Genomic DNA, 23,675 nt, shown 5'->3' with positions numbered 1-23,675 from the left:
AATTGATTTGCCTAGATGAAGGGAAGGCAAAATGTATGTGCATACTTTGAAATATTAAATTGAATTTTGTGGATCTGAATGCAGATATTAGATGATCCAAGTATGTTGTAAGAATTAACCCCAAGTAGAAATACCTCTGAGTCTCAGAAAGAAGACAGCTTTGCTCTTTAATTAGAGGAGGCTGGAGAGATACTGTAAGTTTAGGAAAGGAGCTGAAACAGAGAAGCAGGACACTTAGGAATTCTACTTGTAGCAGAGTTACTTACCAAATGAGCAATAAATTAGACATTTTCTAAAGTTAGGTATAAGTCAGTACAGTAAAGACAGCGGTTAAAAAAATAGGTCTATGGAGTTTATTTTTGAAAAATTCTAGAAAGCCATTGTTTTTTGCCAGCTATATGAAATTATTTAGATATTTACTCTAATAAACTTTGAAACATTAACATGTGAAAATAAGGATGATTAATAGTACCACGAGCAATGTCAAAGTGAAAAAACAAATGTTAAATTGTGATTATGGTTTGTTTATGGAGTGGATATGGAGTGACTTGTTTAGCATGTTTGTGAACAATGCCTTTTTATTAATCACAAGAATACCATAAAACGAAAGATAGCAAAATAAAAGCAGGATTGAGGAATCAGTTTGTTAAATGCATTTAGAAAGCATTTGCAGAGTTTAATCAAAAGGCTAGGAGAGATGATAATGGAAAAAAAAGGGAAGTGTGTTGTGACTTTTTCTCAGAAAGACAGTTTAAAAAAAGTTCATTGTATATTGTTGATATAAAAATGCATATGACTATTTAAACAGTTTTGAGTGAATGATTTGAGGACCACTCTATGTAAATATGGAGTTTAAACTTGGTTGTTGGTTGTTGAATGCATAAAAGGTATGTAGGTAATAAAGGTAGTCCTTATTTAACAACCACAATTGGAACCAGCAACTTGGTTGTTAAACAAAGTGGTTACTAAGTGACAATGATGTCTTATGATCTTACTTCAGCTTTGCTTTACAAATATAGTAAGGTCATAAGTGCGAGGATTAAATAAGGCAGTTGTTAAACAAGGACTATCAAGGACAATAACAAATGCATGAGAATGGAATATGTAACAAATGGGTCAACATTAAACAGGAGTAATTTAAGAATGGGTGAAGTCCACTTGGTCCTTACTATATTCTGGATAGAGGCAAAAACAATGCTTGTATTGACATTAGAGATGTGCTTGTTGGGGAATTGACTGCATGTGATGTAAGAACCCAAATGAGTTGCAGTGATTGATAGTGGGATATGGATCTGAAAATTAATGTATCACAAACCAAGGTGTTTGACATGGATAAAGGATAAAGGAGGGAATAATTTCAAGTTGTGTATAAATAGTAAAAAAAGGAAGTGGCTAAATTGTGTATGTCACTGAAGACAAAGAAATGATGAAGAAACTTTAAAATGTTCAGAAGTTGGTAGAAAGATAATGGGTAGTTTATCACAAGAAATTAATGTTTCTTTAAAGAGACCAAATGACTATATAGAAGGATATCCTGCAAGGTTTTTTTTTTAACAAGGAACCAAGGTTTGCTATGTTAATACAAACATAATTGAAAATTGAATGCAATGAGGATAGAGTATTTAAGAAGTGAATATGGTAAAACAGGAAAAGATAAAGTCAAAAATGAATTGGTATGAAATGGATCAAATACAAATGTGAATGACCAGTATATATATACATACATACATACATACATACATACATACATACATACATACATACATACATACACGTTCTGCATTTTGGCATGCAAATCTGAGAAGGACCAATAGGGCAACTAGCCAAAAAGACACCATGACATGCTTGAATGCAGTGGCGTAGCGTGGGGGGTGCAGGGGGGGCCGGCCGCACCGGGCGCAACATCTGGGGGGGGCGCCCTGACTCGCCCCGCGCCGCCCTTTGCCGGTCTGTGGCCGCCTCTTTCCGCGCCCAGCTCGGCCCGCGAACTAAGCTCCCCGGCCCCGGCCCCTCCTGCGCACCGCCTATCTCCCAGCGGAGCCGCCAAGACCGGCCGCGCCGCCCCCGCGGGAGCCGGAGAGCGGCGCTGCGCTCTGTCTGCCCGCCGCTGCAACGCCACTGCGTCCTCCCGCTCCGCCTGGAGCGCCCCGGGGAGCCGGCGCCTTCCCGAAGCCCCTGGTGCGCCTCCCACCCCCGCAGCACCTGCTTCCCTTCAGTCAAGCCTTTTCCCGCTGCCCTGTCGAGCTCCTCCTCGGGAGGAAGGCAGGAGGCCAGCATGGAGAGCCTCACTTGACTGATGCCGACCCAGGGGCAGCTGCAGTCGGGCCGCCCTCGGGTTAGGGGGCGCAAATTACTTGCCCCGGGTGCTGACAACCCACACTACGCCACTGCTTGAATGGCCATAATGTTCAATACTATCTTTCAAAACATCTTTTAATTTCTGTTGCAATTATCAAATCAGCAAAATGCATACAATCATGCTAAAGTTCTGATGATCTTAAGATTTTTGCTTCATTTCAAGAGAAACTGCTGTTCAGGAGACATAGCAACAGGAATCTTTTTTAAAGTAATTAACAATGACAATTATTACATTAGTACAGACAGGGTTATAAAAAAAGTGGAATCTTCATTTAACAAGGAGCATATATACACTACAAATGGTGATTTTTCATGCAACACATGCTGATCATATTACCCTGAAAAGACAGCTTACTGTTCAAAAAGGACAAAAGAAAGCTTGAAGCACCAGAAGCACCCAGAGGCAAAACCTGCAAAGTGTTACAGCAATATTAACTTTCAACAAGTCTGTGAAGGATTTACAAACAGAGTTTAGAAATGTAATTCAATGTGACTTAGGTCATTTTCCTCTCACAAACATCACAAACCACGCACACATCCTTTAAAAATAATGAATTTTAATTAAAAAATAAAACACACCCGTTCTGGAAAACCTATGTCTACAAACTCTGTATAAATTGAAAAATCATCTGGCATTTTAAAATCTCAATCTATATGATAGGTGAGTCATGGCATATGTCCATACTTAATCAAATATTTTTTGACTATTCAGCTATATATCTCTACCAAAAGAAACTGGTAATTGTTCGTCTGTGTTACATTCCAACAGTTATTTCACTTATTTTCTTAGAGTGCAGAACATACTTAATGTTCCCTTTAAAATAAATGAAAGCAGCAGACCCTTGGCTTACTCAAAACCAGGTCTCGCAATCTCTTATTTTGTGCTCATTAAAAATTAGCAGTATAGACTGCAAAGTAACTAATCACTGATAAAATGTGGCTTTTATAATCTTTGCATAAAAGTTGAAGCTGACAAGGCAAGGCCAGATGAAACTATGATTAAAAAAAGCAGCAACCCATACCCAATTTCAAAACTGGGAACACACTATCCAAATTTTCATTTAGTCAAAAAGATTATTAAAAAAGCCTTAGAATTGCAATCCTGGAAAAGACCCGCATTTAGAATTTGATGCACGTATTTCACAAGATGCAGATCTGTATACAGCACACGAGTTATGTCTTGCCTACACTGAAGAAACTTCAGTGAGTTTCTCCCTAAGCAAGTTTATGAATATAGTTTTAACTTTTTTAAGTTAAGTGGTTGCAGTGAAAGTAAAGCTAGAAGTGAGTATTCCTGTGCAAGGTTACACTTTGCTCCATTTCCTTGACTAGTTCATCAGTGTCCAATAGTATGCCTTTTTGATATTTTGGGAACTTCTTGGATGTTTGGCACCTCTCAACTCAATTTCGCATTCGGTTCCCTATGTAAGTCTGAAAAATTCTGGTTTATTGCATGAGATTCAATACTTTTTCCCAAGGAAAAACTGTACTTTTTGAATTTCTAAATATTTGCTATTATCTCACTGACGTTAATTCTTATATTTAGTCAGATATATATAAAGCTGTGGATCACACAAAAGTGCACTGTCAAAGAATTCTTAAAAATTGAGTTTAAATACAAATAAGTATTTAAAGAGGTAGGAGCCAGGGAAATTAGCTGGAACGGACGTAACTACAAGACCCAAGATCTCGTATAGCTGCTTCCAGGACAATAGTAATGCAAAAGACAATTCAAAAAGCTACACTTTTTTTTTTGCTTTAAAGTCTACTTATCTAGCTAAGTGGAAACAGATATATGGATTATGCAGACCATAACTATCATATTCTTGTGTGGGCAAATGTGATAGGATTCTTCTTCAATTCATTCAGTACAAAAGAGAAGATAATCATCTTTAAAATGATTACATCCAGAGCTCAATAAACAGATCCAAAATACTTGTTTATATCTTCTTCTTTTTGGAGACCAAATATTCAACAGTTATTTGCATAATATGACAAACTTTAATATTATTTAAAATAAGTAAAACACAGAAGAAATTTTATAATCAATAGTAAATTGTGGAATAAAGATTTAAAACGTAGACTTCCTCATTCCTGCTCTGCAGAAATACATTTAATGCTTGTTTGATATTGATTTAATTTGAAAATATGCAATTTAACTGTCAGATGCTGTAACATTCAACCCATAGACAAATGTCTACTGAGGGGACTGAGCAAAAGATGTCAAGCCACGAAAGTGATGAAATGAACAATGAAACCCCATCATCCCAAGGACAGAGCTGGCCATCCAGGAGATGGGGGCATTGAGAGGAAACTCTGAAACCCAAGTGGTTGCTCACCTTGGGAATAAAGGAGGAAGAGTGGGAGGAGAGGGTTTCAGGCATGACGTTCACGAGGGAAACCCTTGGAGAAGGCAAGGAGAGTGGTGCACCAGCTGGGACAAGGGAGACCTCTGAAGGGAACCAGAAGCCCAGGAGGACATGGTGGACCAAGCCTGGAGACTGAAGGAGGCATTTGGGAACTGCTCAGCCCAAGAGGTCCTTGCTCAGCTAGCCACTACGGCCATCCCAGATCAAGATGTGTGGGATGTGATGGCTGCCTAGGGAGTCATGGCAGCAGAGCCGCTGCCCTCTCTGGACCAGCACCAGCCCAGGCAATGCAACCTGCTGTAGCGCCAGCATTGCAGCCTCCTACTCCAGCGTGGGCTGCCCTCCCAAGACAGGGAGCACTGAGACCATCAGCCCTTGGCCTGAAGTATGGGAGGGGATCCAAAGCAACTGGGGTTCTTCCTTGCCCAGATGTGGAATTACATACAAGAGTACAGGGCAGACCTGATCACTGAAGCAGTCTGGATCAGATGCATGACAATGGCCCTAGAAGGCACTTCAGCAGAATGGTCTCCCTATACAATGACAATGCTCCAGAATCCAGAACTTCAACCTACTCATGATGGACCTACAGAAGACCTACTGGCACAGAAGGCGCACACCTGCATAAAGGCAATCAAACAGGACCAGAAAGTGGTGGCTGCCTACAACTAAAAGTTCCGTAAATTGGCATGCTAGCTAAGTGACTGGTCCAAAGACATCCTGACACAGTGCTTCTAAGAGAGGCTCAATGACAATATGTACAACCCCTTTCGCACTCTACAGGGAATCCAAGTCATTGAGTTCTCACCACCCAGTTATGGAGACTGGGGAACTCCAACCACCTCAGACAAGAGCAACACGGACTTTGACAATGACATGCTAGTAAGTCGCCCTGAGAATCCTGTCACCATTGTAGTTGAAATGAAGGTGCCATCATCGGGCACCCAGGGGAAGGTGTTGGCTTTGCTGGATTTAGGCTGCACTAGATGCGTGGTGAGCCCTGAGGTAATAGAGAAACTGGGACGGAGGCTCCGACAATTGAGGGTGCCCATAACATTTTCCCAGCTGGACAGGATTGTGGCTTGGGGAGCCGGGTCCCACTTTATAATGGAGCCAGTAGAAATGCAGATGGGAAAGCACCAGGAAACCCTAAGCTTTATCATAGCTTCGGAAATGGAGAGGCCCCTCTTATTGGGACTGGAATAGCTCCAAAAATGGAACTCTAATGTTAACTGGTGGAAGAGACTGTAAAAAATATGATGGGGGAGGTCTGAGGAAGGAAAAAGCTTCCCCTCAGAAAACTAACCGCCAAACCACACAGGATATGACAGAACTGGCCACTGTGGCACAAAATCAAACAAGGTGAGACCTAAAATCCCCAACGAATATTGAGATCTAAGGGAGGTTTTTAGCAAAAAGGGGTCTATGCACTCCCACCTCACCGGCCAAAAGACTGTGCCATCAAGATCCTCCATGGAACTAAACTGCCAAAATCCAAACTGTACTCTATGATCCCCCCAGGAGTTGGAGGAACACCCCACTTTCATAGACAAAAACCTACAATGTGGCTGCATCCAGTCAGCCATGGCCCAGGTAGCCGCTCTGGTTTTATTCAGAAAAAAGAAAGATGGTTCTCTCTGTGGAGAATGTGTATCTCCTACCACTCATGAAGGACATATTAGCCCACCTAGCCAAGGGAATTCTTTTATGAAGTTGGATTAAAAGCCTATTACCATGATTAAGGAAGGGGATAAGTGGAAAACAAACTTCAACTGCCCTCTGGGATGTTTCTGATTCAGAGTGCTTCCTTTTGCCTCCAAGGGGTCAATGCCATATTCATGCAACCAATAAACAAAGTCCTGCATGAATACCTGTATTAGGGGGTGCTTATGTATTTAGATGACATTCTAATCTATACCAGAATGAGCATGTGAAACTTGTGTGAGCAGTGTTTAAAAAATTATGAGCAGCTGAGCTGTACACTAAGCTCTCCAAATGCGAGTTTCATCAGGACAAAATTGAATACCTAGGGTATCAAAACTCACATGAGGGAGTGGAGATGGACTCAGAGAAGATTAATGCAGTGCTAGAGTGGGTCTCCCCTTGCACAAGGAAGCAACTTCAGAGCTTCTTGAGATTTGTGAACTTTTATTTGCAATTTATTTTTTTCTTTTGAGCAAATTGCCCTAACTACCATGAACTTATTAAAGACAAAAGGGAAGGGCAAGCCCAAACCTAGTCAACCTTTGAACTGGACTATGGAATACAAGGCAGCCTTCAAGAAAATTAGGTGGCTATTTGCAGCAGAGTCCACGCTAAGACACTTTTGCCATCCAAGCAGATGCTAGTGATATGGCAGTAGAGGCTGTATTACTATAGGAGAACCCCCAGAGAATCCTTCAACCTTGTGCCTATAGCTCCCAAAAACTAACTGACACAGAATGGAGGTGGGTGGTGTGGGAAGAGGAGGCTTATGCAATTCAATGCACTATTAACCTGGTGACATTTTCTAGAGGGATCTAAACACCCATTTGAAGCATGGACAGATCACAAGAACTTGGAAGCCTTAAAAACCCTGCAGAAACTGTACCCCAAGTAAGCCCACTGGGTGCAATACTTCAATTGCTTTACTTTTACCCTGCACTACATTCCCGGGGGGGGAGGGGAGATTCCTTGCAGATGGTTTGTCCCAATTACCACACTATAACAGTGCCAGACCTAAAATAATTTGACTGGTCATTCTGTCAAATCAATTAGCAGTGGCAAAAATCAAAAGAGGTCAGGATAAAATTAAATTGAGTGTCCCCTGCGAAACATTAGACAAACAGAACTGTCTTAAAAGATGATGAATGGCTGATAGGTCACAAAGAGGAGTGCACTCTGAGGGATGGACTGGCCTAGGTGGGGGGTGAAATTGTTTTATAGACTTTCCACAATTTAAAAGCAGGTTTTGTAAAGACCCTGCATCTGGTCAAACGGTTATTTTGGTGGCTGTCCCTCAAAAAAAGACATTGAAAACTATGTAGCCAGTTGCCCAGTGTGTGCTTTGGCAAAAAGGAGACCAGGGAAACCCATGGGATTTCTACAAGCAGTGGCTTGTCCACTTTATAGTAGAATTATCTGAAAGTGCAGTAAACACCGTAATTTGGGTATTCACAGACTTAATGAACCCAAATAAATTGGTGTGTGTGTGTGTGTGTGTGCGCGCGCACACACACAAGAGGACCCCTAACAGAACGGATCGTTCCAGCCTAGGATCTGAGATGTTCTGCCAGTCTGAGCCTTGTCTGGCCCGATTAAATTCTTTGTCCAATGCCTTGTGCCTTTTTGGGGCCGCTTTCTCCTCTGCTCTGGATGCCCTCTTATGGGCCCTGGCCTTGGCTTTGATCTTCGCAGACACTGCTAGGCTGGCTGACCTGGGCTTAACAAGGCCTCTGCCATTGGAATCATCTTGTAAAGTGATGATTCTCTTCTTCCTGGGCCAGAGACTGCATTGGAGTCCTCCATATTCTGGCCTGGAACAGGCCTGACTTGGAAAAACTTGGGGAGAAAGCTCAGCTCTTACACCAGACAGACCAGACCAGAGGGATAGCTCCAGGAGAATTATTCCCAACCAAGGATAGTCCTGGTGAAGGTGGGAAGGAGAAATTATCCCCAACCAAGGATAGTCCTGGTGAAGATGTGGAGGAGGTGGGGAGAAGGCTTGATTCTGCAAATCACTCAAGAAATTTTGGAGCCTCTGACAACTCCCTGTCCCCAATCTCAGATAGGCCTCTCAGCAAGGGAACACAGACTTGGCACCGCTGCCTCAGCAATAAGCAACAGAATGAGGCTGGAGGACTTGCCATCCGCACTGAGGAAAAAAATTGGTGCGAAAATTCCTGACACAAAAAACAGGTGCTGAGTCCCTTTGAATGCCCAGCACCTCATAGACCCTATGCAAAAGTTCCGCTGCATCTTCCCAATCTGTTATCTTCGCTCCTTGACAAAATAGAGCTTAGGAGCCACTGGGTATAATTGCAGGAATCGCAGACTGCCTCAGAATTCAAACCACAACTGACAGCGATTGAAAATGGCTGGCACAATAAAAGTGCACGAAAACCCCTGCTGAGGCAGCTAAGGACCTCCGCAGCCTCCCAAAAACTCTTTCGTTGCAAGTCCACCTTTCCTAGCTGCTCCGTGAAGGAATTAGCTCTGGGGCTACTTGTCTCAATTGTTGAGAGTGTCGACAGAATTGAAGCCATGCCGCACCAACCGCGGCTTAATTAGGCAGCGAAAGTGAAGCGCTCTGCTGAGGCGTGCAAAAGGGACTGCAGCTGAGGCATACAAAAGGGACTGCAGCTGAGGCAGGCAAAAGGGACTGCAGCTGAGGCGTACAAAAGGAACTGCAGCCAGCTCCAATGAGTGGGAAAATGCGTTCTGCGGCTCCAACAACCTACTCCAAATCACTACCTATGTTCAATACTAATCTAGGGGAAAAGCTAAATTTAACTATCTAAACATCGATAACTCAGAGTCCCGAGCTCGAAAGTAAGTACTGCGAGCTGAGACTGAATTGAAAGACTGAGGACTGTTACCAGGGAGGTGTGTCTTCAGAATTTCAATTCAGTCAACAGGTAGCAGGCTAGAATAACCCATCCTGGACTCTCCTGTCGATACCATGGAGAATACAACAATTGCAAAACACTTGGCCAGTAGCCCACAGAACACTAGAAGCAGTGCAGGAAGCATTCAAGTGGCAAGCCAATAAAATGTGTGCCAAGCAAAAAAAGTTTAAAGTGGCCAACTGAATATACCCTTCCATCAAATATATACAGTCCACCCAACAATCCGGAAACTTGGGCCCTAAACACATAGGCGCATTCTCTATCAGCAAAATTATAAACCCGGTCATTGTGCAACTAGAACTGCCAAAGAACCAGAAAAAGAATCCACCCTGTTTTTCACTTTAGCCTACTAAAACCAGAAGTCACCTCCCCCCCCTTTGCCTGCCTCCTCCCATGCCACCCATTCCCATTTTTATAGAAAGAGAGCAACACTTTGAAGTAAAATATATTTTAGACACTCTCAAACACAAGGGCAAAGTACAGTATTTAATTGCATGGAAACATTTCCCTGCCTCACAGTCTGAATGGATTGATGGATGTCATGTTCGGCTGCCAAACTCCAATGTTCCTTCCACCAGAAATACCCCAACAAACTCCAAATGCCTAATCCTACTTGATCGCTTTTTTTCTTTCCCAGGGCTAACACCTCTGAAAAGGGGGACCAAATGTCAGATGACTATCTTCATTTCTTTGACACTTGCTAGCAACTTCCATAACCAGGGCAGAAGTGGCATTTGGGAAGAGTGCTGGAGATGTGAAAGAATGCTGTGAGAATTTGGGGATTATGGACACTAACAGGAACTAGAGTTGCCAAAGCCAAGCCATCTTCCTGCCTTCAAGGACATTGGCCCTGGGAAAAGAATTTATAGCAGCGCCTGATGCACCAGGTTCCCAAAACATTGGAATAGCATTTGATTGAATTGCTCTCATGAAGGGGAGGGTTTTGGACATTGGGGATTGCTTTCAATATATGGTTTTCATGTGGGTTTTTCCCAGCTTGCCTCATTTGTGCTACACCCAGTTCCCTAGTAAAAGTACCTTTTGTCTAACCTCCATGAAGTCAAGTGTTCTTTCCTAGAAGCCAAATTGGATGTGGCTAGTGCCTTGATCATAGACAAGTCACAGATTTGGATGTGGCTAGTGCCTTGATCATAGACAAGTCTTGAATCCTAGGAGCATTGCCTTGAATTACATCAAAGCTTTTTCTATGCATATAATTGGGTTTCCCCCCAATCCAATCCTCATGAATACACAGAAGTAGCCTTTAAACAGCCAAGGATTTGGAAGGCAATCAGATCTAACTGCCATATCCAAAGATGAGTAGTCGCTCACCTTTATTCAAGATAACTAGATATTTCAATCAAATAATAATCCCCAAATTCAGAAGGACCTTGCATTCTGGCAAGATTTAATGCCCTTCCAGCAGCTGTTCTTGAGGGGAAATTACAGGATATCCCATTCAAAGAAAGAATTTGTCCCTATTGTCAATTGCAGCAAAAAAATCATTTTATTTATCCACTTTATTTACCATTGTTAGTATCTGATCAACATATTTGTCTGAACATGTCTAAATTTTGTTTTGCCATTTGGAAAATATGACACTTAAGCTTTATAAATATACGCTTTACTATAGTTTTTATTTGCTATCTCAGGATTTTTCTTTTTTCTTTAGAATTTATGATAGTAATAAAGTTTACTATTACAACAATGCACCAATTGTTTCCTAGATTTGATGTTTCTTGAAAAGCCAATTTCAAAACTGATAGCATTTATATACCAAGCTTCAGACATACTTCATTGTAGTTCCCTAAGCAAATAACCTGTCATTTGAATTACCTCCAAATACATCAAGATTGAAATCATAAATAGGCAACTGCATCATTCAATTATACTTGTTAAAATTACCTTTCTTTTGTGTTCTTGCCTAATCCTTTACTTCTTGGCAAAAGTATGCCTTTCCTAGAAAATCACGTCTCACGTGAATGACTAAGATAGAGAGCTTTGTATGAAAACTGTTAGGAGATTACAGTAACATGGACATAAATGTTTAAAGCAGCAGGAAATAAGAATGAGATAAGAAAAAATAGTCTTGAACTGGTGTTCAATTCAGTATTGAGCTGATAGAACTATTGTGTATATTGTTTTTGATTTGATTCTTCTTAACCCTAATATTCCACATGGTAGATTTGAAAGTGTTTGAGTAGCAGACTATCTATGGTAGCATAGCATTTGTAAACAAAAGCAGAGATTAAATATAACAAAAAAGTAGCTTGGGGGAAAAAAAACTTTCTCAAAATACCAAAGAAAAGGTATTAAATGGGCTTATATTCAAATCCCAACATTTTTAGTAGACAATCTAAGATACGATTTACTAAAGCAGGATTGGAAAATCTTCACTTTTCAATCAAACTTCAAGTGACAGCTGGAAGAACAATCTTACCTTCCCCCCACCCCTGCTATAAAGAAAAATCAAGTTGACAACGAGAAAATGAGAGATCCTACCTGCATTAGAGCTCAACCACTGGGAACTGCTGTCTATGTTACTAACTACTGTAATTACAGCTAAATGCACTCCTTGACTGATAAATAGCCAATAAGCCAATATCTTGCCTTAAAACTTTGGGAATTGGCAGAGCAGACAAGCATATACTAGATAATCCAGTAGCCGGATTCAATGTAATACTGCTTCATATTACTAATGCTACTTATAGTTTGCTTATTCATAATTTTCAATGGCCTCTCCAAGGTTGTAGATCTGCACTGCGCAATACATTTCAAACTAGGTACAGATGGGAGAGTCAGCTGGCCACAGCATTGTGAGAGCTATAGGGAAATTAGAACTAACAATGTAAGACCAGACAAATAAATGATCTGACTCAGCAGGTTGAGCCAGCATTCTGAGATGAGAGCAGTATTAAAAATCCGAGCATTGTGTGTTGCATTGTCTTTCTCATGGAAATAGCAGTGAAATCGAGCAAATGCAAAGCAAAGGCATGGCATGGGACATCATTTAAAGTAAATTGCCTAGGCAGCATTCTAATCATAATTTTGCTGCAGATGTACAAGAAAGGGCCTTACCAAACTGAATTAAAAACTCACCAATTTATCCTCCACCCCCCAAGAAATAACTTGCCATCATAGACCTGGGGAGATGATACCTGTGTATGTATTACATTTCTGTCTCGTCCATCTCTAAAGAAATCAAGGAAGTATACAGGAAGTCAGCCTCACAATAGTCACTTTGTGAGGTAGGTTGAATTAAGGGAATTAGCTTGGCAAAATCAGTCAGTAAGCTCCACGTTTCTGGAGATGGGAACTTGAGTATCCCCATTTTATCTTTTATACTATTTTAATAGCACTTTAATCTATAATAATTTATGGTGCTTGGCATCTCCATCTCTTACGATAATTTTTAAGTCCAAAGATTTAACAGGTTCACTAGCATAGCTGATGCCTATGCTTTTCTTCTCAGGCAGCTTTTGATGAAAAACCAGAACTGCGGTATCAAGCATGCTGGTGTTGTCAGCTACACAGTTCCAAATAATGTTGTGCACAACAGCAGAAACTGATAACAAAGAATATTTGTTTTGCTCAACCAGAAACCTGAAGACTCTGAATTTTAGACCTTCCTTAGCTGGGTGATTTTGGCCTAGTCACTTTGTCAGCCCAACAATAGGGTTGTTTTTGGGAAAAATAGGAAATAGAAAGAATTGTATAGCCTTGAGTTGTACAAAATAAAAGTGGGATATAAATCTAATAGTAAATACAGTCTTACAAATTAAATATAAAAATGCTTTCATGCAATCATAAATAGATTCTGCACATTTAATTTCTAAATCAAAATATGCATATTTATTAAATTACTTTATTAAATATTTTACCTTCTGAAATAACATGCCTGTGACAACATTCACAATAATAAAAATATAAACTATCAGTGTAACAGAAGGAAATTCTCCTCCTCCTCATTCAAAAACCTCAACTTGCCTTTCCAACAGAAGCCAAGGTCTAGGAGTCATGGACTCTCAGGACAAGTTGACAGACATTTTTGATGAATAAACAGCAACTACATATTGTCTAGCCTCAAATTCAGTGTGTTTCTTTTTCCCTTTTATACAGCGCATGTCAGAGAAAGACTTTGACAATATTATAATTGTGGATTTGGGTAAATGAACCAAATAAAATGTTAAAAAGTTAAGATATTGATGCAGTTATTTACCAATCACATCTAAATTATATTAAAGTAACCAAAATATCTTTACAAACCCCAAGGCAGGTCACAACGTTTGAGCACCTCTAATGTTTGGAAATTAAAGCTGAAAAATTTGACATGACCTAGGTAACAATGTATAATAGCATATCATCATATACTGATAATAGTGCAAACTAAACTGATGAATTATCGCTCAGTGGCTTTATATACATGCTAAATAGTAGGAGATATAAAACCAAATCCCATTTTAGAATAATAAGTCACTGAGTCAATTTCCCCCCCCACAAATACCAACTGGAACCAAGTACTAAAGAAGGAATGTGTCAGCCTTCCAGGTAATCAGGCAGCTAACAGGACTAGATGAACCAATTCTACTTAATCAAGCATTGAATCATTATTCAGTGGTTTACTCACTGTGATATTATATGTTGCTTTCGGTATAAGGATGGCTGGTATATAAATACAATCAATCAAGAAATACGGATTAAGTTTCAGTTAATTTCAGTTGAAGATATCTACACAAAGTCATGATCAGTATTACAAAAATAAGAACAAAGAAATATTACATGAAGGAGATACTTTTCACTGAAAGCAAATAAAAGCAAGCTCCCACAAGAGAAATCTTCTCTATTTATAATTGGGTTAAATTACTGCAATATACAAACATTAATTTCTATTCAATTTGTTTCAAGAAGATTGAAAACCAAGCAGAAAATGAAATCTGCTCCAAGCTCTGATTCACTGCCTGTTATACAGATGGCTTGGGTTTTCAAAGTCATGCCCCAAAACAAGTGGCTTGCTTTTGCTTTCTTCTGTGACTCAGAAGTTCATACAAGTATTGCCAACTTTAACCGCAACAGGAAAAAGTTATTGCATTTTTTATGTGATCAGAAATTCTTGACCTGGGGAGATAAGGCTTGTGTTCTTTTTTAAACCTCAAAAACTTCAGTTCCATAAATATATTTTGGTTTTCAAATGTAACATTTTTATCCTAATGCAGCCCGATTATAGGTTTCAATGGCAGTATAAGGAATCTTTTAACATAAAGGAAGCCAAATATACACCTCTCAAAATAATGATGCAAGGTTGAATCTGGGTTGGTCACTGGGATCGGAAATTTACATTTCTGAGCTTTTGGACTCATGTTGGAGCCATTTTCAGGGAACTTCTCTCTACTGGAATAAGTGATTTGGCTATTCTGTGAGTTGTATTTATGTGATGCTTCCTAATGGCTGATTGTTGATGGCTGGCAATTGGCTGTTGTTTCCTTGTGCCGCCAAACCCCTGACTCCTAAGTACTTGATAAACTGGTAGTAAATCAGCACTCCTGTTAACTAAAAAGGGGCCTGTTTTCCAGGCTTCAATCATTTCTCTGGCTATCTTTGTATCTGCACGACCAACAATCTTAGTATCTGCGAAATTAAATGTGTGACTTTGTTCATTGCAATGAGTTTAGAATAATGAGTGTCAGGTCTCCTCGTCTGACTGCTCGCTTGTGTTCTTGAAATCTGGTGATTAGCTTCCTCCCCGTTTGTCCTACACAGTCACAGGGCAATCCATGCAGGGGATCCGGTAGATTACATTGGAAGTATCTCCCACCTCCAAGTGATCTTTACAATGCATAATTTGTCCTCACATGGTAGCCTCTGGGCAGTGTGCAATGCCCACTTGCAGATCTTGGAAGATGTGTTCTACTGCTTCCGAAATGTTTTTGATGTATGGAAGAGTATGCCATATAGTTGGTCTTTTATCTTCTTTGTTATTTTCTTCCTTTGCATTTTGTGTAGGCATCTTGTATTAAATACTTGTGGGTACCCATTATGCTTGAATTGTTCATGAAGGTACCTTTTCTCCAGTTGTTTAGCTTGCTCGGTACTACTGTGGGTTCTCTACCATACAGTGTTCTGAAGCAAGTCTTTTTGTGTGACAGTGGATGGTTACTGTTGAAACTAAGAATGTGTGGAGTGCTGATAGCCCTACGCTAAACTGCGATTTCTAGGCTTCCATCTTTCTGCCTGCTGAGGAGCACATCTAAAAATGGTAATTGTCTAGCTGTTTCTTCTTCCATTGGGAATTATATGTCTGGGAAGATGGAACTCAGTAATATAGGAAAGTCACAGAAAGCCTTTCAGTGCATTTCTTTTGAAGATGACAACTGTAAGGTCCACACAGTGGCACCAGAGTGTTCTAATTCACACAAGACAGCTTCTGCAATAACACCTGATATTGGGATCCCATTGGTGTCCCTTTTATTTGTTTGTGTCCTTTTGAATGTGAAGAAGATATGTTGGCAGTATTGGAGTAGCTTCATGATTTACGTTCCTAGCTAGTTATTCTGATCTGTGTTTTATTATTCCCCTATTTTTTAAAATCTATTATTTGATATGCTAGTTGGGGGGGGGATGGATGTAAATAGGGGTACTGCAACAAAGGAGACTATGATCTCATCAGGATCCACATACAAAAACTATCGTATTTTTCAGAGTATAAGACACACTTTTCCCCTCTAAAAGAAGGTGAAAATTTGGGTGTGTCTTATACACCAAATGTAGTCCTGCCCACCTGCTGGTCCCCACCCCTTCACCTCTGCCTCCCAGCAATTTGCCTCCTTGCACCAAACAGCAAACAGCCTATTTCAGTTTCAGCACAGCCTGATAAGCACAAGCAGCTGATTGTCAGTTTAGGTTTATGTTTATTGGATGTATATGCTGCTCTTCTCCTAAGGACTCAGGGCGGCGTACAACATAAAAGAAAACACATATTACAAAAATTAAAAGGGACATTAAACAAAGTATCCAAAAAAACCCCAATTGATATTTACAATACAATTTTAAAAATTAAATTAAAATTAACCACCATACCCAAACCCGAACATAATTTGGCCCTCGGCCCCCACCATATCTGTCTCTCCCACAAACAGTAGAGATGGTAAACCCCCCCAATGGAATGGCTTAATGCCTCTCCCGGAATCCCAACCCTTCCCAGCATTCCCGACCCGCGCCCATTAGTTGGCTATGGCCTGTGCCCTGGCAGACTCCCCCCTCAAGCCTGTATGAGCCATCCGGATCAACCCCCCCTGCCCCCCCTTAAAATCTGATTGGATCGACCTCACAACAATCAGCTGTTTCAGGCTGCAGGGATTGCCATTGCCTATTGCCTCTTCCGCGCGCCCCATTTTCAGCCTTCACACCCCATTTTTGGCCTCTGCGCGCTCCGTTTTCGGCCTCCGTATGCCCCATTTTCTGTCCATTCCAATCCCCACCATCCGGAACAAGCAGAATATGGGGTGCGCACAGGTAGAAAATGGGGTATGCGGAGGCTGAAAATGGGATTTGGAGGCTGAAAATGGGGCACACAGAGGCGGCAATAGGCTATGGCAATCCCTTCAACCTGAAACAGCTGATCATCGGGAGGCCCAATGATCAGCTGCTTGTGCTAATCAGGCTGTGCTGAAACTGAAACAGGTTGTTTGCTGTAAGGAGGCAAATTGCTGGGAGGCAGAGGCAGATTTTTTTTCTTGTGGTAATCAGACTGTGCTGAAACTGAAACAGGCCGTTTGCTGTTAGAAGGCAAATTGCTGGGAGGCAGAGGCAGATTTTTTTTTCCTTCCCTAAAGCTAGGTGCGTCTTATACTTAGGAGCGTCTTATACTCCAAAAATACGGTATATTGTGATCGAAGAGAGAAACGTGTCAGTAAAAATAATTACTATATTGAAATATTTTATTTTTTAAAAAAAGTAATTTGTATAAAGTACCCATCTATTCTTAATTGTCCTTACTGTCAGAATTTAAAATTATAAGTATTTATACAGAAAATAAAATATTTCTTCAGATAATCGACACAACTATTCATTTAATGACCATTCAAAGTACAATGGCACTAAAAAAATATATTTAAAACTGTTCTTCTCATCGCAGCCTCCCTATGGTCACATGATAAAAATTAGGCTGCTTGGCAACTGGCATTTGTTTACAATAGTTGCAGTGTTCAGGGGACATGTGAATGCCATTTGTGACTTTCTCAGTGGCTTTCAACAAGCAAAGTCAATGTAGAAAGCTTATTTTGCTTAATGACTGTATGGTTCACTGAACAACTTGCAGTGATGGCAAAAAAAATGTTGTAAAACTAGGTATGGCTCACTTAACAACCGCCTTGCTTAGCAATGGAAATTCTGATCCCAGCTGTGATAATAAATCAAGGACAACCTGTATTTGTGGAATATTAAAAATCACAAAATATTCTTCTACAAAACTGATTTGTTATAATGCTTTTTGTGCTTAGGTTTGGCATTATTATGTTTTTTTATTGTATGGGAAAGGAAACTTTCAATTTTTATAAAATGCGCAAGGATGCAAGTCCTTAAATAACAAATAACGTTTATAAAAACCACGTGCCAACAATTATACACACACTGATTTCTCCAGAAGAATCTTGGAGTACTTAGTAAAGGAGTTTATAAAGACCTGAGTTTTAATTATCAATAAAACACATCATACTTATAAATGGGCCTCTAATATTATTGAACTACTATTCTCAGCAATCCCAGTTAGCATAGCCAATGATTAAGAATGTGTGTGTTCTTACAGGCTATCATATCTATCACACAGCAGTAGTTGGGAGTCCACAATTCAATTGTGAGATATTTAAATAAATACTTTTTAAATAACTGCTTCTCTCCCACTCGTAATGCTATACAACATTTGCATCATGCTCACATCTTTAAAAAAAATTGCACTAAAACACAAAACATTATTACATATAAAAGAGATGCCAGTGAGATCCTACCCTACGTTCATCCATGCAGTTGTATATTTATTGTAATACAGTGGAACCTTCAATTATATATTTTTCCTCCTAATAATTTGGCTATCCATTCTCGGAATCTTTCAATATTTGTTATCTTGTTTGTCAACTTTGATTATTAAGCTTTATAAAAGCAATCTGATATACAGTGACATGCATGCTAGCACCGTACATATAAACACAGAATACTTGGTGGCAAAGACACAGAAGCTTCATTTGGCTGAATAAATCTCAGTCATGTTGCTTTGTGCAACCCTATTTTTTTTCCCCCTTCTCTGGCAAGGAGAAGATTGAAAGTTTAATTTTGGTTTTTAGACAGCAGAAATTTAACATATTATTCAAACACAAACACAATTCTCTGGTTTAAAATAGCTTTCAAACCAAGCAACAGGAATAACAACTTTGAAATACACCACTGCATAAAACGGGGCTCCTCAGAAAATACTTTCAAGTGCCACTGATTTCCAATATGTGCTTAAATTCTCCATAAAATTAGATTTGAGAGTGATTATTTTTGAGAGAAATTATTCAGCTTAATTTTGGTAAGAAAAACAATTTGCTTATTTAAGCTATCAATACTTTAAATATTTCCTCTATTAGTAACAACACAATTATTTAAATATTTCTATAGCATCAAAATAGAATCTATGTACTTAATTTTCAACATTTATCTTCTTTTAGAAACACACGTTTTACAAAATGAGGAATATTAAAAATAGATTCAACAGCTTCTGTTCTTCCGGGAAAATATCTGACTAAGCATTTTCTGCAATATATGCTATTAAGACTTGAAGCAAAATCCCCTTGTTTACCTCAAATTGCGGCTGCTTTCATCTGATTTTGCAACAGAGGAAATAAGCTCTTCATCTTTCCTGGATTTTTCACTTTGCCTCTTTACTTCTGTTGATGTTCCCTGAAAACACAGTTTTATAATACAGTAAAGCAACAAATCATCAAGTTTCAGTTTCCTTAAACATATTATTACACACCCCTTCATTTGTGGATTTGCCTGAAGTCCACAAAGTATCCCGCCTACTGCTGATTTAGCTTAAACCAAATGTAACATCTTAGTTTCACAAACTTTTCATTCAAGATACTAATTCATCTGACCAGTTAAAAGGAAGAAACTATAATCATTTGTAATTCTGTTTGGGAAAAAACTTAAATGAGGACACTGAAAAACTAATTATTATGGTGCTCAAATGTATTTGGCCTGCAACATAAACAAGATTTTTTTTACAAAAAAGTGAAGCTTTTAAAATAATTATTTATACCTGTGAAATTATCTATCTATCTTATCTATCTTATCTTATCTATCATCTATCTATCAATCTATCAATCTATCAATCTATCAATCTATCTATCTATCTATCTATCATCTATCTATCTATCAATCAATCATCTATCTATCTATCTATCTATCTATCTATCTATCTATCTATCATCTATCTATCTATCTATCATCTATCTATCTATCTATCTATCTATCTATCTATCTATCTATCTATCTATCTAATCCAATGAATTCTTTTCTCTCCAGATGTTTTCAATTTCAAGTTCCATATTTTCTCAGACAGCATAAAGAGTAGCTGAGGATTATGAAAGTTGAAATGTTAATACATCTGGAAGCATTAGGCTGAAGATGGTTGATATAATCTCTAGAGCAGGGGTGTCAAACTCAAGGCCCGCGGGCGGAATACAGCCCACAATGAGGCCAGATCCAGCCCACATGGCCATCTTGGAAACTGTAAGGATCTGGCCCGCGTCACTTTGGCCTAGCCCACACCATCCTAGTGTGCGCGCAGGTCCACTTCTCCATTGCTGTATGTAGGGCAACTAAAGTAGTTTGTGAGACTATGGTAAAAAAAATAGTTCAGACTTTCCAACCTCGTGAGATCTTTTTTTTCCTGTGAGGAGTTGGAAGGTCTGAACTATTTTTTTTTTACTTTAGTCCAACAGACTACTTTAATTGCTCTGCACAGGGCAACGGAGAATGGGGATTGAAAGCAGGTTAGTGAAGGGATGCCGCTGACCTGAGTAGGGGTGGGGGTTTGGCCTGGCTAGTGGGCCCTCAGGTAAGCTGGGGCAGGTGAGGCAGCTCTGCACTCCCTGCCATTTTTCATCCTCCATCCCCCCGGCCTCGCTTCATTCTTCTTCGTTCTTCTCCACTTCTCCTTGCTCCCCGCTGTTAACTAGCAGGAGGCTTAGCAACACACTGTTGCAGCGGCCACAAAGTGAGATGATGGTGGGTGAAGGACGGAGAGAGGGGGGGGAGAGACAGAGAGAGGGAGAAAGACAGAGAAAGAGAGAGAGACAGAGAGGGAGGGAGGCTCTCCAAATTCTGTTTGTGTGTGTATGTGTGTATGAGAGTGAGCGTAAAATCCATGCTTCAGCCAAGACACCCAAGCTGCTGACAGCGGTGGGGGTGGCAGGAGCCACCATGATTCCCCCCTCCTCAACCAGCCAGTCCCGCCTGACCTGCTCCCTGCCTGTCCAGCTGGCTGGAGCAAATCCTTGCCATTCTCCTTCTCATTGTTATGAGCAGGAGACCAGCAAACACTTTTTGCACCGAGAATAAAAGTTTTATGGTCCGTGAAGATGATGGGTGCCTCAACCTGTGTGATATTATAGCACCCAGGAGTGTCCATTCTCGGCACGAAAAGCATTTCCAATCCAACTTTCCTCTCCTCTCCCTTCCTCAGAGGCAAAGAAACAGCAGCAGAGGGGAGACAGATATTTGCAAGGTGAGTCCTTGTGGCAAGAACGGAGGGAGAAACATGAGGTAGCTTAGTAGGCTGGGGAGGCTTGAGGGCCTGTTCTATCACTAGTCTCCCCCTCCCCCATGGCCTTTCCCACCCTGAGATACCTCATGGATACATTGCTATTCTTTAATTGTGAACTCTTAGGAAAATATCCTCTTGTGTGTTGCAAACAGCTATTTCAAAGCAAGTGGGGAAAAATATTTTCCTTTGCTATATTTCAAGTCTGAATTAGACCATGACAGGGTCCCTACAGAAGAGCCTTTTTTAAGGATTATAGGAAAGCAAATAACTTATCTCTATTTGTAAATGCTAAAGCTGTTGCACATAAAAATCAGAGGAGCTCTGATCAACTATCACATCCATCATTTTGACAGTTTTGCTGTTCTGTTGTTTGCGGACGCCCCACGAAAAGCAAGCATGGGATAAACTGAGCCTGGTTTGTTCTCAGTCTTATAAGTGGCCACAAACTACAGGCAGGAGGCATCGAGAAATGTTTACCTTTGGGCATCCAGAAGGGACAGAAAAGACAAAGAAAAAGAAGGAAAGAGGGGAAGGAAGGAGAAAGGAGAATGAAGAAAAAAGAAAAAAAGGGAAAAAGGAAGGAAGGAGATTATAATGAGGGAGTGAGTATCTGAAGTAAATCCTGCCTTAGCACTTGGCAACCAGCAGCCCTGCTGCCTTTTGCTATACCCTTGTCCCCTTCTCCTGACCTCTCCTTATGGTCTCCCATCCTATCACTGAGGATACTTTGGTTACAAAGCCGGGTCTCCTCACAAGGAGAGGGAGTGGGCCTCCTTCTGACCCACACACTTTGCCCTCTCGCACACACCATGAGCAACCTTGCCAAGGAGAGCGAACACAGCAGCAGTGAGAGCTGGCCATGCCCACCACAGCCATGCCCCCCCAGCCACCCTGAAGCCAACCACAATCCTGATGTGGCCCTCAATGAAATTGAGTTTGACACCCCTGCTCTAGAGAAACTTCGGCAACTTTAAGAATTGTGGATTTCAACTCTCAGAATTCCTCAACCAGCATGGGAGTTGAAGTCCAGAAGTCTTAAAGTTGCCAAGGTTGAATACCCCTGCTCTACAGTCACGATCTAAAATATAGCTTCAATACCTTGACAGGATCTAAGGCAGTGATGGCGAAGCTATGGCACGCGTGCCACAGGTGGTACGCAGAGTCATTTGTCAATGCACGCATGTGCGCGCTGGCCAGCTGAGTTCACCGTATTTAAAAGCCATTTTTCGCCTTCCCCAGGCTCCAGAGGCTTTATAAGAGCCGGGGGGGGGCGAAAAGAGCCCCCCGCCCCCCGGAGGCTCTCCGGAGTGACTTCCGGTTTGCTCAGAGGGTCGTTTTAAGCGTTCCGAAGGCTTCAGGGATCGTCCGGAGGCTTCCCTGATGCCTTGGGAGTGTTCCGAAGGCTTCAGGGAAGCCTCCGGATGGTCCCTGAAGCCCTCAGAGCGCTCAAAACGATCCTCCAAGCTTCCAGTTTGCACGGAAGGTCATTTTAAGCATTCCGAAGGCTTCAGGGAAGCCTCTGGACGATCCCTGAAGCCTCCGGAGGGCCTTCGGGGGGCGGGGAGGCTTTTTTCGCCCTCCCCAGGCTCCTATAAAGCCTCTGGAGCCTGGGGAGGGCGAAAAAAGCATGTAAAAATGGGGGGTCGCGCACTTGTTTATTGATAAATTGCAAAGCAATTTTTGCAGTGTGAATCTACAGGTGTATTAAAACAATAGCAAAATGCCAAGGAATTACTAAACACTTTTTTATTATATCCCCCATGATCAAGTTATAATACTTTGCAGTAGACATCAACTTCTTCATATATTATAAGTTTGCTTTAAATTTTTATTTACACAACAATGCTACCGTTCCAGAGGGCTAATAACTGTTGCAAATAATGTATTTATCTTATCTTAAACTTTACACAGAATTGTTTCTTCATTGTTATCTGATCTTTAATTCTCCATTCCACATCCACACCCATCAATATGAACACATATTAATGTGTCATCAGATAAGGAGTTCATGTATTTAATAATGTGCTATACCATGCTTATTTCAAATGGGTTTTTAAATGGGAATACTAATATATAAACATGGCATTTTTAAATGGAACATTATAGTTATATTAGATTTAACTTCTTCTGTCTCCCAACATGACTCTCAGATAATCCATAAAACTCCCCACAGCTGAGTTGGGAAAATTCCCCTCCCTATTTTCGTATAGTGGTGACAAAGACAAAGGCCCTGAGCTGGAATCCCTTGTAGAATACAGAGACTTCAGCAATTAACCCAACATCTAAAAGATGTTTCAGGTTGAATATTTTCAATGTTTTTTTTTAATCAACAAAATAATATACTCCCCTCTTAATTAATAGACAGTGTCAAAGCTAGACGTTGGCCTGAATTATGAAAGAAATAACAGTGGATGGAAGAAATGAATGGTGTAGAATCCTAAAGGCTAAGTACATATTTAAGACAGGGGTGTCCAAACTTGGGAACTTTAAGACTTGTGGACTTTAACTCCAAGAATTCCCCAGCCAGCATGGCTGGCTGGG

The 23,675-nt window shown here is 40.5% G+C and overlaps 1 protein-coding gene across 1 annotated transcript in view; it reads right to left on the bottom strand.

The window, feature by feature from the left end:
* The window catches only part of SHROOM2 (shroom family member 2), a 125,745-nt gene that overhangs the window by 18,951 nt on the left and 83,119 nt on the right, over positions 1-23,675 (bottom strand). The window contains exon 5 of the mRNA XM_081946807.1: positions 19,164-19,264. Coding sequence (XP_081802933.1) covers positions 19,164-19,264 — 101 coding nt within the window. The remainder of the gene's footprint in view (positions 1-19,163; positions 19,265-23,675) is intronic.

This window comes from Natrix helvetica, assembly GCF_964273705.1.
Source record: "Natrix helvetica genome assembly, chromosome: 3".
Classification (NCBI taxonomy): domain Eukaryota; kingdom Metazoa; phylum Chordata; class Lepidosauria; order Squamata; family Natricidae; genus Natrix; species Natrix helvetica.
This window is presented reverse-complemented; position numbering and strand designations above follow the sequence as displayed.